The 14297-nt window shown below is 40.0% G+C and overlaps 1 protein-coding gene across 1 annotated transcript; it reads right to left on the reverse strand.

Annotated features, from left to right (window-relative positions):
- Positions 1–423: 423 nt before the first annotated feature.
- Positions 424–3450, reverse strand: neurod6b (neuronal differentiation 6b). The gene is made up of 2 exons (XM_003438067.5): positions 3201–3450; positions 424–2845 (listed from the first exon to the last, which is right to left on the reverse strand). Exons 1-2 carry the CDS (start codon positions 3433–3435, stop codon positions 1836–1838), a joined length of 1245 nt encoding a protein of 414 aa, XP_003438115.3. The 5' UTR covers positions 3436–3450; the 3' UTR covers positions 424–1835.
- Positions 3451–14297: the final 10847 nt, after the last annotated feature.

Raw genomic sequence — 14297 nt, forward strand, 5'->3', positions numbered from 1 at the left:
CATGGCTTGCTGGAAACTTGAGTCTGTGGTTGCTACGATAGCCCTGTGTCACCTTCGAGGTTATTTCACGATTCATGTTCCTAAAAATAAATACATAAAAACGCTCGGGGCATTCTTATATTATTTTTTTTTTTCTAACCATTATTTTTTTTTCTTAATTGCCGTCTGCCGTCGATCACTTTCACAGAAAGCTGAGAAGCTGGGCTACCACATGAAGCCTCTCACAGCCTCTACATTTTATTGCGACAAACACATCACAAAACATTAACACATTACTTCACGAATATTTCGATCCATAACGAGTTTTCAGGAGTGCGTGTGTGTGTGTGTGTGTGTGTGTGTGTGTGTGGTGGGGTTGAAGGGAAGGGTTATCAGTAAATGCAGAAATAAAGGAGAAACATCCAAAAATCATTCAGCATTCGGTTAAAGTTACAAAATCAACAGAATTTATGAGCAGTCACCAACATTGTGCAGAAGTACATGAAGTGCATCACAGCTGCTCCTCGGGAGGAACAAGGAAGAGTAAAAAGTTCACATCAAACTATCCAAAACTTTCATTTCGTTGCATATTGATGGTCATCGTCTCTTTTTAAGGCATGTTGTTAGGATTCATATAGTTTTTGACGCATTTTGTTCACCTGACACAAAATGCATTTCTCCTGCCAGTGCTGGACTTTCAGCTTGTGGTGAAATTTACAACAATGCAACGTAAACAAACTTTAAAATGCACATAAGAGTGAACACTGTTGATTTTTTTTTTACAATATTTTTTATAATATATTATTCACATTCAATTTGACGGACTTCATTAAATAAGCTCAAATAAATAAATACAATAAAAATTTACATTCACCGCGTTAACACGCTCACCTCTCCAAATACCAAAGCGTTCAGCTGTGACGTGTTTTTTCCCCGCAACTTCCTGTATTTATAGGAGCAATCTGGATGACATCATTGGATGACATATCTCCTGAACTCACTGGCTTTCTATAAAATATCTATGTGGCTATAATTGCCGTCTTTTCAATTAGATCTTAGATTGAGCGGGACGCCTTGTGAGAAGAAGCAGACATATATTATTTTTAATAAGCAAAGATTGCATTTGGCTGCCTTGCATAGCTAAATTGACCTTTATTGCTAGGAGACTGAATCTCTGAACTCCAATCATGTCTCAGTAAACGTCCCCGATAAACTTTTGTTTTATTTCTGTTTCTTTAGTTTTGCCTCAAAAATCGTTTTAAGTGACTGCAGTAATGTTTTCAAATAAGCAGAAAATTTAATTAATCATATCGGCTTTATGTAAACTCAATTAGCGACATCTGCACTATGGCCATTAACGAACACGTACAAATAATGCACTCTAACTGCAAACGATTTACTCCAAATCTGCACCTTCAATTAATTGTTTTAGACCACATCTGTTTGAAAACAGATTCTCTGCATTGTACCAGAAAATCTTGAATTTAGGCCTTCAGACAGATTGTTCCCCTTTTTTTACGAAACAAAAACTTCAGGTGGTGTCTGTGTGTGTGTGTGTGTGTGTGTGTGTGTGTGTGTGTGTGTGTGTGTGTGCGTGTGTGTGTGTGTGTGTGTGTGTGTGTGTGTTTAAAGTCTATATTGAGACGGATGAAACTGAACAACAACAAGAAACTTGTGAATCCCTTTCATCTGAACTTCTGGCTTCGTATCATCTTTCAAAACACACAAAAAATGACTGGTTTCAGTTGGCATTTTTGCAGTGCATCAGCCTGTCTGAGTCAATTTCATTCCACTCGCGACATCTGTGGAGGGAAATTGCATCGCTTCTCAAGCTTGAACTTTGTCCAGCTGATTGATTAATTGTGGAAAGAGCCATTAACTTCTCCTTGTGCTTGGAAGGACTGGCTGCGGACGTGCAGATCGTAAGGGAAACGGGCCTCTGGGGAGACTCGGTACATGGAGTTGTGCGCAAGAGCCGTGCGCCCTGGCGCACTGCAGTAGCGCATGCCATAGTGGCTATTTTTGCCGTACTCAGGCGGGTCGTCGTGTTTTAGGGAGAAAATCCCATTAAAGTTCATTGGTGGGCTCAGCTGGCCGTCGAAATGCGGGCTCCCGCTCTCCGGGGACTGGTTTTCGTAGTAGGTTTCGTAGGCGCTGCTGTAGCTGTAGTGACGGAACGGCTTGGCGCTACTGTCCAAGCTGCTCCCGCTGTGGCCGGGGGGCGTGTTCATGTCTGATCCAGGATACGAGTACATGGCATCGTAGGGCGCCCTCCCAGAGAACATCACCTCTCCGTTGTGGTCTGTGAGGAAGTTTCTAGCGTTCAGCTGTAAACAACCGGCCACCAAGTTGGTCGTTGGTTGAGATAATCCTTTACACAAAGTCTGTACGAAGGCGAGGAGGTCCGGTCTCTTTCCTGCGCTCAGAGTCTCTGACAGGGCCCAGATGTAGTTTTTGGCCAGTCTGAGGGTCTCAATCTTGGACAGTTTCTGAGTTTTGGAGTAGCACGGCACAACTTTGCGCAGGCTCTCTAGCGCGGCGTTCAAGCCGTGCATCCGGCTGCGCTCTCGGGCGTTGGCTTCCTGGCGCCTGAGTTTGGCCCTGTCAACCTGCTCTTTGCCCGGTTTCTTTTTTCGGGGGCCTCGCTTTTTAGGAAGCCCATTTTCATCCTGATCGTCCTCTCTCTCGTCCTCATCTCTGTCGGAGATGTCGTCCTCGACCTCCCTCATGTCTGAGTTGGATCTGTCAGGGTTATGTTGTCGCTCCTGCTCCAGGCTCTCAGGTAAGCTTTCACGGGGATAATTGGCACCAAACCGCGGCTCACACATTATATGAGGTTCCTCGAATGGCAGTGTCAACATATTTCCTGTAAAATCAAAGCGGAAACATAAACTATAAGGACAAGGTAGAACACCGACGTCTTTTGAAGGTTGTCAGTTAATTACCTCGTGAATGAGCCCTCCCAAGAGGAAGAGTAACAAATTGGCAAGCAAGGCCAGTGTCACGGCTTGCTACCTTTTCAAAGGCATTACACTTAATTGCCTTTGGATTTGTGAAAAATAGCCATGTTTTAAACCTTATATTACATCACATTAAAGTTTATGTTTGCTCCGAATCTGAGTCCAAAACTAGCCAATTCTACGCCACGTATTTAACCACGTTTTATCCCAGAATAAAAGCGCATGATCAGTCAACAAATTGCGAACAAAAATATTACTAACCTCTGGTCAGCATGTACCTTGCATGTTCCCAAATATCTCCTCTGAATCTGCGCTTCAGCTTCTTCACTCGCAAGCTACCAAATTGGAAGAAAGAGCTTAATTCTGCGCACTCTCTTTTCTCTGCTATGCTGTGATCTGCTCTTCCCTTCCCCTCTCTCACTCTCACTCTCCCTCCCTCTCTTCCCTTTCCCTCTCTCTTTGAGGAATGACACTCATGCCAACAGCGGGTACCCATGCCATCTGCCGCTGACGTCTTGTGGCAGCCGAGACCACGTGTTCATTGTCCCACGGGACCTCCGCTCCGTACCGATCATCTGGCAGCTCCGGTAATGGGCACCGGGAGGCCCGCGTTTACCGTCAGAAACAGAGACCGGAGAGGGATAACAACTAATATCTGCATCTCCCCGTAAGAAAGATGAATTAATGTCTTTTTGTCTGGAAAATTGGAGGGAGTTTGCAGAGATTCTCAACAGGTAGACAGATTATTACTTTCCGCACTATGTGATCCATGCAGAGCTAAGTATACGCAAATAAAAGCTGTGCGGGGGAGAGAAAGCTTAAAAAACCCTCTCCCACATCCCAAATTAAATTACATTAATAAATTAATTAAAACAATTGGAAATTTGGGTGCAAAAGTAAATGAGGGGAAAAAAAGCTTTTATATTTGGGTCAAAGGGGATTCAATTACAGCATTTAGTCTCATTTATTATTAAGGGTTCAGGACCCACCTTAACAGCATGAGCGTCACAGGTTTTGTGAGAATTCTTCATATGCATCATTTTGACTTGACTTTTGGAAATGACACATTGCGGTGTCTCAGGAGCAGCAGCTGTAAAACAGGTGAAAAAACAAGAGATGTTCTACACCTGTGAGTGAGTGAATATGTGAGTGATGCTCTCTTTGGATCATGACTTCTCCCAAATATTTCCAAAACATTACAAAAAAAAGGATCTTTGACCTCTCCGGCATCTACAAAACCCCAGATTATATCAGTAACAGTGGTAACAGTGTTCATTTCTGTGTCTGTTTCTTTGTGCTTTTGGAATCAAAAGCAATGTTTTTGTTAATGCAATGCTCATATGGTCAGTTTACTATTTGATTACCCTCACTGAATGCACCGCCCTCTTGGTGGCAAAGGGAAGGTTACTGTTAAAATGCTTAGTTAGTTAATGAATACTTTTTTAAATGCTCCTCTCAAGAAACAAAAGAGAAGCTGGTAATGCAGTTAGCAAACAATGTACTGAAGCTGGAGTGCATAAAAAGTATTCATAATGATTGTTATCTACATAGATGGATTGTTTGGGTCTAAGATCATATCTCCCATACTACCATCACTATTCTGGCTGCCAGTCAGATTTTGAACTGATTTCATAATTGTTGGGTTGGGTTGGCAACTTTTTACCTCTCTAACCTTTAAAGTTTGCACGCTCCCTCCAGATTACTGAAGCTGAGCAAATGCTCCTAGCTGTCCCGAGCTCCAGATTAAAGCACAGAGGAGATTGAGCCTTTGCAGCTGCTGCTCCGAAACTTTGGAACAAACTGCCCCTTCGCATCAGGACCTCTCCATTATTAGAAACTTTTAAAACCTGTTTGAAAAGCCATTTTTATTCTTTAGCTTTTAAATCAGTTCTTTTATTTGTGTTGTTTTTATTAAAGTTTTCTCATTTTATGTCTACATATTAGAAAGGTAACATATTACCTTGAGTGGTATCCAGCAATGCAGTTAGGCTTTCTTGTATTTTATTATAGTTTACTTATTTTAGTGTCTTTGAGACAACCAACACTAAGATTTCTATAGTTAGCGCATTGCAAAAGAGGTCATCTATTTATCTGGTGAACACTATTTGATTGTTGGGTCTGTGAAATAAAATAGTTTTCACATTTTCCAGAGATGCCTTTCCTTATCCAAGTCCAGATCTCCAAGATATTCAGCTTACTGTGATGGGAAAGATAGTAAAAAAAACAGTTAGGTTCAAAATGGTTTAAGAAATTCCTACAGAAACCTTAAATGCAAAGGATGGTAAGCATAAAAGAGGTGGCATGCGCAGTGTTGGTACCTCAGTACCATAGACATTAAGCACACCCAGTGGAAAAGGCCCAGTGGCACGCTGCCAATTCCACACTGGGGCACAGCTGGCACTCGATATGGGTATATGCACACCTCAGTTATGTGGAACACACATACACAAGCGCACTGATTCACACTCACACACACATGCAAACGTATGTGTGTGAATGACCTTGTTGAAAGGATAATCAATTAAAACAACTTATCAATCTCTTTGTATTGGACATTACAAGACATCGATCAGCAGAATGAGCCACGGAGAGCTGATTACATCTTGGTTTGACTTCCGAGCACCGAGGCCCAAGTAAGTCGCAGTTTCTACGGTGACAATGACAGCGTGTACACACAGCACCGAATGTGCAAACACTTAGCCTAATGTGTGTGAGACAGGCTAGTGTGCATGTGGGCCAGCACATATACTTTACAAGAACACATCCAAAGTACATGTATAGATCTATGAAAGAAAAAAAGCATCACTGCCTTCCCCCAAAAATGCCTCAGCTGGTCTGCTCAGCGTTCTGGTCCAGCAAACACACACACACATCTCACACACATACACACTCACACATACTGAAGAGTCAAACTCCCCATCTCAGACTAATCAGTTGACTGCACTAATTGCAAATGCAAATATGCAAATTTATATTAATTAATTACTCCACTAATTAGTTCTCTTGTCTTTTCAGGTAATAAATCATGGTGTGGTTGAGAGAGAGAGAGAGAAAGACATGGCAGTGATCTTTTGTCTGTTAGAAACCCTTGTTTCAGATGTTTACTGGGCAGATTTTATCAAGCTGTCATCCACCGAGACTCCTTAACTTCTCCTTCATTCACAGCAGTTCTAAGTTCAGTAATTATTGCATTTGATATAATACGTGTACACTTCAAGGGTGGAAGCATTGTAATTTGAGAGGTTTAATAAATAGCAGAGGTTGGTAAATCAGAGTGTCTCGCTGACAGTTCTTGCTGTCAGCTCTTTTAATTATCACATTATCAGCTTTTATAGGCACGGTGCGTGGTGCAGAGCTGCAAATGAAGGCGCCATGGATCGCACGCTGAGTTGCAAGCATTTCTCAATTGATGTCAGCAGTTAAGGGGAAATTGTGTCTGGATGATGAGTGTAAGGTGAAGTGGTTGGAAAAGATGGCAACGGTGTGGTAGTAAAACGTGATCCTGTCCGAAATGTAACGTGGAGTTTCTTTAGAGAAAAATCTCTGCCTCTGACTCTGATCTCACACTGACGATGTAATGAAGCCTTTAATGCCAATTTTCAGTGTCTCAGTGGTATTTTTATTGCATTGCCTTAAACTGAGCTGCATGTACAATTACCCCAACTCAAAACACAAAAGCTAAATGAGGAAGTGCTTACAAAGTGCCACATACGAGTGCGAGCCATTTATTTTGAGTACTTGTTGATACCCAGATGAACACTTCAGTTGCTGTTGATAATAATTCACACCATAAACCTGTTGTTGGCACATTTATCCTTTTAGTGTTGATGATAGCATCCTCCCAAATCTATTTTGCTCTTTTGTGAAGCCTCAAGAATATACCGTCCTTTTTACTCTTTTCCCCTATATTTAAATAGACTAAGCTGCACAACCTACAGTATCAGTCACAAAATATAACAAGAATAAAAGCTGAATTTTAATTAAATAAGTCAAAGTAAGTCAGTTTTAACTGTTTTAAATTCCTAATGAAGCCCTAACTCTTTCTTAACAGTAGTGATTTTAATGCCCAAGCATAAATATAATTAAAATATTTCATATTTTTGTAATTGTGACCAGATATTGTGCGCAGTAGAATACAGTGGACGTTTTACCAATAGACTGAGCATGAATGCTTGCAGCTTGCAAACAAAGAAAACAAAAAACCTTTGTTATTATTATTGTTATTATTATTACTATGTAAATGCATTGTTGTTTACAATAGGCATTATGTTTGTCTGTCTGCTCATTTTCTGTTACTACGATAGTAACGTTGGTTTGTTTCTAGGAGTTTCTATGAACATTGTGTTTCACGTATCCAGAATAAAAACAATATTTATTGAAAAAGGCTTTGGTTAGGAATTTAAGCTGTCGATCATATTAAGCATTTAGTGGATGTGGAAACAGTGTGAGGTGATTGCCATCATTTTCTGGGAAACATTTGTAAAACCTGACAAGCAGAACCCAGTTTGAAATCTCAGCATATTGGAAAATAAATACATAAAAACAAAAACAAAACAAAGAAGAATTTGTGATTTTTATTTCTTTGTTGTGGAGCAATCACTCCATGACTTGATACTGACATCAGCAGGGGAGGAAACAGTTAACCTTAAGCACTCTGGTATGCAGGGAGATTAAAAATGGAGCCCTCATTTCTGGATTAAACATGGCTATGTCATGAGAAGAAAGGCACATATTTATTTTAGATTTTTATGTCCATATAATACACATATACAAAAAAAAGAGAAAGGTAAAAAGAAAATTTAAAAAATCTAGGGCACACTCTGGGCACAATGGAAAGATTGCATCGTGTGGCTGGTTTGGAACCATCTTGTTGTCCTCGTAGAAGAGCCCATAGGAAAGGCTGAGCCCACACCTCAGATAAACAGGAGAAAAATGGATGGATGGATGGATTTATTATATATTACACAATATGTTTTCATTTGAAGTTACTGGCTACTTTTCTCATTACTTTTTTACACAGCTCATAAAATAAAACACCTTATCACATCATATTATATAAAGCAGTAAAACGGTCTCTGCCTTGACCATTCACAGCAGTAAAGTACTGCACACATGCAAACATTCCTGAAACAGGAGCCGTTCAGAATTCTGAGCTCTTTTAATTTTGATATTTTGCCTTAAATTAATGAATGAGGTCTTCTTATTGCACGCTGTGTGACATTAGTCTACATTGAGTCATGCTCCAGCTGAAAACCTCTGAGTGGACAAGTTTCTTGTTGGTTACAGTGTTGAGACTGAACCCCACCTGCCCGCCTATCAGTGGCTTGCATGCAGCCCGATGGATGTGCAGAGGAGGGCTGAGGATTGTGGGACTGATTACCAGAGGCCAGGTCCTGGACTGGAGTCCTCCAGCTGTGCTGTTCTACCCAATTAGAAACTCCATATGCTGCCCCACTCAGCTGCTGAGTGGCCACACCCCCCACCCACACAGGTGGAGCATTGTGTGTGTATGTGTGTGCACTTGCCTTGTTACCTATCAACAAAATCACTCTGGTTCGAGGTAAAAGGGAACTTTCTCCAGAGTCCTTTTGTGTTTTGAATCTAAAATCCCACAGTATACGGCAATAAAATCACCTCATAGATCTAATTAAATTTTATGTGATGGTCGACCACTGCACCGCTTTCTTAATCTCAACTCATTTCTTTATGCACAAAGTAACTCAGACTGTCGCTGCTCCTTTGATAGCAGACACCCAGGTATTTAGGTGGGTGGCACAGAAGTGCTAATAGCATTAAAATATGGAGATATGAATAATGGATATGTTTTTGAAAATGTATAATGTAAAGATGTTGGTCCCGTTTTCAGACAGAGTCGGGACGCAGACGTGAGATGTTGCTGCAGGCGCTCGTTTCTTTTTCAAAGCACAATCTGTTCACACACGCTCAAAGTGGCTGTGACAATCTGTTGTGGTAGAAAGCCACACTTCCATACACAGAAAGTGATAAGATGAATAAAAATGTGTCAGATATCATATTTAAGTAAGACTCACATCTTTACTTTTATATAAGTATTGCATGATATGGATGAGAAATACTATTTGCTGCAGTAGAAAAACAGAGGCGGTGGCGTCTGACACCAGCGACTATATACAGTGTGTCGACACAGAGCATAGGTGGAGAGCCATGAACATGAGGCATAAGGCAGCAGAGAGAGTGCTATTTTACTTTACTGAGGGATCAAAAACTTCAAGTGTTTTTAATGTGCGCACGACTTCAGTGATTTGCCAACTTTTACACATTTTTTTGTAACAGCTCAGGATTTTTTTTTCTCAAAGGCCTGGGATGATGATGGTGATGCTGTTTCCTCACCTAATTGACACTTTTGGTGTTGAAATGACTTTTTCTTCCCTTCCCCTTGCCTTCACTTTTCATCTTTTAATGTCCTCATCCATTCCAGCAGTTCTTATTTTTTTGTTTTTATTTTTCACTCATCTCCTGTGGTCTCTTTTGCCTTCTTTTGTTTTTCTGTTGTCCTTTATGTTTGCTATAAGGCACTTTGAAATTTATAAAGTTCCTTATAAATGAAGCTGAAAGCTTCCTCGCTTCCCCGATCCCTTTTGAAACTGAACAGTTTGAACATAAAAGAGAAATAATTGAATTTGATCATTTTTAGTTTAATTCAGTTTACTTTGTAGTGGTAGATACTATTGTGTCAACTGTCACCAGCCTGCAGACACATTCGTCTCATTACTTTTTTGTGTCCATTTTGGTGTAGGCTCAAGGATAGTCAAGCTTGTTTTAGTAGTTAGGAAGGGAGGGTAAACTGTTAAAAAGATATAAATGCTCCGTTTGAGAGGACACCCTTAAGAGCTGGGTGATATGTTCTGTAAAAAAACATGTCATCCTCCTTGTTCTGGGTACAAAATCTACAATAAATATTTCTGCAAAAAGACATCTGAAAACCAGGTCTCACAAGATTTTCCTAACAGAGCTCATATTCCCTGATAAAGATAACATTTTGGCAAATGTGCGTAAACATTGTCTTGCCAAATGAAAATTGAGTATCACTCTCCTGTCTGCTTATTAAATATGAAAAAGATGGTAGAAGGTTGGCTTAGCAGAGTTTGGCTCTGTCCAAATCTCAGTGCCAGTCCTGAAGGATCAGCTGATAATCTTTTACACATCCGATTGATAAATCTCACATAGGGCGTGCTTTTTAAGCTGTTTTAGCCTGCTCACAGCTTCTGCGTAGCTGCAAGCCACTTTGCCGCCCACCTCTACACCAGCTCCTTCTTTTGCACTATATCTTACCAAATCATTGTCATTTCTGTCATTACCGATGGTACTGTTATGTTGCTGCTCCTCTCCACCCCATCTACACATGGAAAGGCAGGGTGCCATACCAAATATAAAATTACAGCAAATGGAAATAATGTTCTTTTGATTGTAAGGCCTCAGACTTAAATGTCAGTCATTTGTTGATAGTCTATATATATGATGGACAAAACCACAGTGACCCCACCCACTGATTTTTTTAAGCCCACCTTTTGAAACTTTGGCTTGAACATTTTGATCAGTTCCACTTTAGCTTTTCAAAACCATGGACCCGAACGAAGCTGCTGATCTAAATGATCAGTCACAAGGTTGTGACTTTTTGCAAGCTTAAAAGCATACTCTGCATTATCCTCTTTTTAGGGAACATAATTTGCATAATTACCATCATGTTTTATTCAAGAAGACCTGAAATTAGCGATTGAGATCATCAGGGAACTATTTGATGAGGTCAGAGATTACAATAGTAGAGTCGTTTTCTGATGGACTTAAATAAAATGTGATGTTAATTTATTTTATAAATTTAAATCAGATTGTTTCCCACCCTGCTGAACTTCCTCATTGTCCTCACAGACTTGGAAGCTACTCCATCTTTCATTTACTGGCTGCCACTAACACACAGCTGCTTAAAAAGGTGATTTAAAATGTATATATTTGAGTCTTAACAGACTCAAATTCATCTTAGTAGGTATCCCAACACATTTATAACCAGGACTAACGGCATCAAAATATGTGGTCAGCCACATGCAAGTGGATGCTCAGTTATAGTCTAACAGATAGACATGATTACTACCTGAATTCATGGGTCATGGGTTACCAAGTCTCTAACCCTGTTCCTGTTTCTTGTCATCATAAATAAGAGTTTCAGACTTCTAATGTGCTGGTCAAAAGAGCAGTGTTTTACCTTTAATATTTATTTAAAAAGCCAATCATCTAAACTATTTTTAATTCACTGTCCAACACTAAATGAATATTTGGAGATTGTGTATTTTCTTCCAGAGAGTATATGTGCTGAAGTCTAGAGGAATGAACTGGGCTTAGAATAAAGACTGTGAGTGTTGGGGCTTTATAGTCAGGCTTTAATGAAGGTTATTGCCCGAGGTACCTGTGAGACATGAAAAATGATCTAGGAAGTCCACATCACTTAACAGGTCTGTGATGCTGAAGGTTATTGAAGGATAATAAAACACTTACACGTTTGTTTGTTTTTATTTTAAGACTGGGATTCTCAGCTCTTCCTCCCAGTGCTGGGATGGTACCATCTCTGTGCCACAGAGCTGCTTTCTATCAATGGAAGAGGTATTAAAGATGGTCAAAAACAGCCTTATTAATGTGCTTGTTCATTTCATTAATGTGATTAATGTTTGTTCATTTCTGAGGGGAAATTTTGAAAGCAAGGATTAATGCTTAGGAGTCCATCACCAAAGATCATTTTTCAGTTGTATATAAAAATTGCATAAATAATTTTGTTTCTTTACAATTTCATGCACCATGTAATCTGAAAAAATACAGTAAACATAACAAAGAAACATCAGTAAATGCAAGCAAAAGATAACAGGCTTTTAGTACAGTGACATCACTCACAGGGCCAGTTCAGTTCTCACATTGGATCTATTTAGTCTGCAGCTGAACACAAAATACTTTTGATATATCTTTTAATAGAAGGTACAAGCTAGAAAATGTTCGACCAATATTCATTAAACTAAGAACGAGTAATAACGCGGGTCCAGTGAATGTTAGATAAAATAAAACCATCACTTTAAAACATCCTTGTAATTTTCTGTCAGTACATTATCTGCTCTTTTTAAAGCAGATAAAGCAGATTTGTTTTAAGTTTCCATAAATGCTAAATGGCAAAATGTATTACTAACATGGAGGATTTCTTCATTTTAAAATGATTTAAAATTTATCATTCACCTTCTAATAATTAAAAATTTGTAAGAAATTAGCAAAAACTTGCATACAGTATTGATTAAAACAAGTCACCCATCTCCCAGCTTCAGGACTTGTCTTTTATATAAAGACTGAGGCAAAATTGCATTTGTATATATAGGTAAGGTGGTGTAAAGATTTATAATAATAATATATGCAGTGTTCAAGACAACTCTTCAAAACACAGGAAACCTCCAGTATAGTCACAGTAATCCACAACAGAGGACTGAACAACAGCAGGTGGCTGGAACAATATTTATTTAATTAGTGATTTATTTTTAGAGTATAACATATCAGAAAATATGAAAATGCCATTATGAGTGCTGAAGGCTCAAAGATTATTTTCAGATTGTTTTTTTTAATTATTTTTTTATTTAAAGTAAAACTTTGTAGAAACACATTGTGAAGGTCAGTAGTGACCAGACAACATAGCAACACAACATATTTCTACAGCTCCTGTATGCATAACTAAACAACTGCTTTCTGAATTAAAATGTGTTCACGCCTTACATTTGCTGCTCTTCCAAATGAGCTGCTCACAGTTGTCTGGGATGTTGGAGTTTTTCTAAGCCATTACCGCCGTAGTCTTTTACAGAGGATCTTTGTCTTGAGACATTAGGGAGCTCAGTGCCCTCTGCAACTTGCATCATCTGCTGCGTGTCACAATGCTGCAGCCATGATGAGGGTCTGTCCTGCCCCCTGTGCCCACCTGAGGGGGTTACAGTTGGCAGCCACCACTCCTCACCTGACAGGCTTCCAGAAAAGCAACCACTTGGCTGCCAGTAGAAATAGCTTCTTCCTATTTGGGGGTCGGCCCCCAGTCAAGATGAGGAAAGCTTGGCTCTTTAAGACTTGGGCCAATTCCCAGACACACTAGCAGCTCATGCCACAGGCCCCTTTGATTCTGGGCTCTCGATCAGTCACTCTAAATACAGCTCTGTGCGCCTTCCAGTGGATAGAAAGGGTTTAATTTTTATTAAACAGCTTGATATGCAATGTCTACTTCACACACAATCACATGACCGCATGTAGTTAAGTGGAAAAAACGTGCTGTTAATTCTGGTTAGGTTAGAGAACGGCGTCCTGAAAGGTCAATCGTTGTGTTGCTTCAGTGTAGTACCACCGCATTAGTGCTCAATTTTCTTTCTTAGGTGATGGTAAACTGAACATATTTAGGTTGTGGATTGATAATATTACAACACGAGCGATTTGCAGATGTCACTCTTGAGTCCTGGGAGCATTTGTGTCTATTTTATAAACCAACATCATCGATGAAAATAATCTTTTCTCTTTTTATTAACATTGCATTTGAGTGTATGGGTCTAAGGGTGTATGAGTTTCCACATCAGTGACATCAGTGCTGTTATTATTAATATGCAATGTGCAGTTGAGCATAGCCTCCGTGCAGGTGTGGCTGTTTTCCTTTTGATGAAAGAAAAGCAAACAGGTCCAGGTAACATCAGAGCAGCGGTTCCTGCCAGCGGCTGTGTGATTAAATTACACAGAGCAAGTCTCAGACAGCCGGGTAACGAAGGTAAGGGCCGGTGGATGCCTTCACACCCTCCTCCCCCCACACTTCCTCCTACTCTTCCTGCATCAAGCAGAACTGGAGCTAAGCCCGAGCCCCGGACAGGAGGTGGGGAGGAGCACGAATACCAGCACACGCTCCCTCACACTGTATGCACGTAGCCCTTTGCTGAATGTACTTCTCTTCATGACGTGTACGGACTTCTGTTTGAGCACATTTGAAGACCTAAAACATACAAGTCATGAGCATGACTCCACAGTGCACATGCACAAAGTAAGAAAAGAGTGACAATATGATGAAACAATCACCACAGGATGCACGCTCTATTCAGTCACCCTTGACTGGAGTTAATACAGCAAGGAAACTCATTTGCACATTATACTTCCAAGCTGCTTTAATAGAGCAACTACAAAAAACAACAACAGCTCTGTAAATCAATAGTGAGCCAAAACAACAACAGCAGCGGCAAAAATCTCTCAAATCTTACATTTCAGCAGCACCAGATTCCTCAATCAAGCCAAAAATAGGCATTAAAAGCTCTTTAAAATACTGTTGATGGCTTTTGG

Source organism: Oreochromis niloticus, linkage group LG18 (genome assembly GCF_001858045.2).
Source record: "Oreochromis niloticus isolate F11D_XX linkage group LG18, O_niloticus_UMD_NMBU, whole genome shotgun sequence".
Classification (NCBI taxonomy): domain Eukaryota; kingdom Metazoa; phylum Chordata; class Actinopteri; order Cichliformes; family Cichlidae; genus Oreochromis; species Oreochromis niloticus.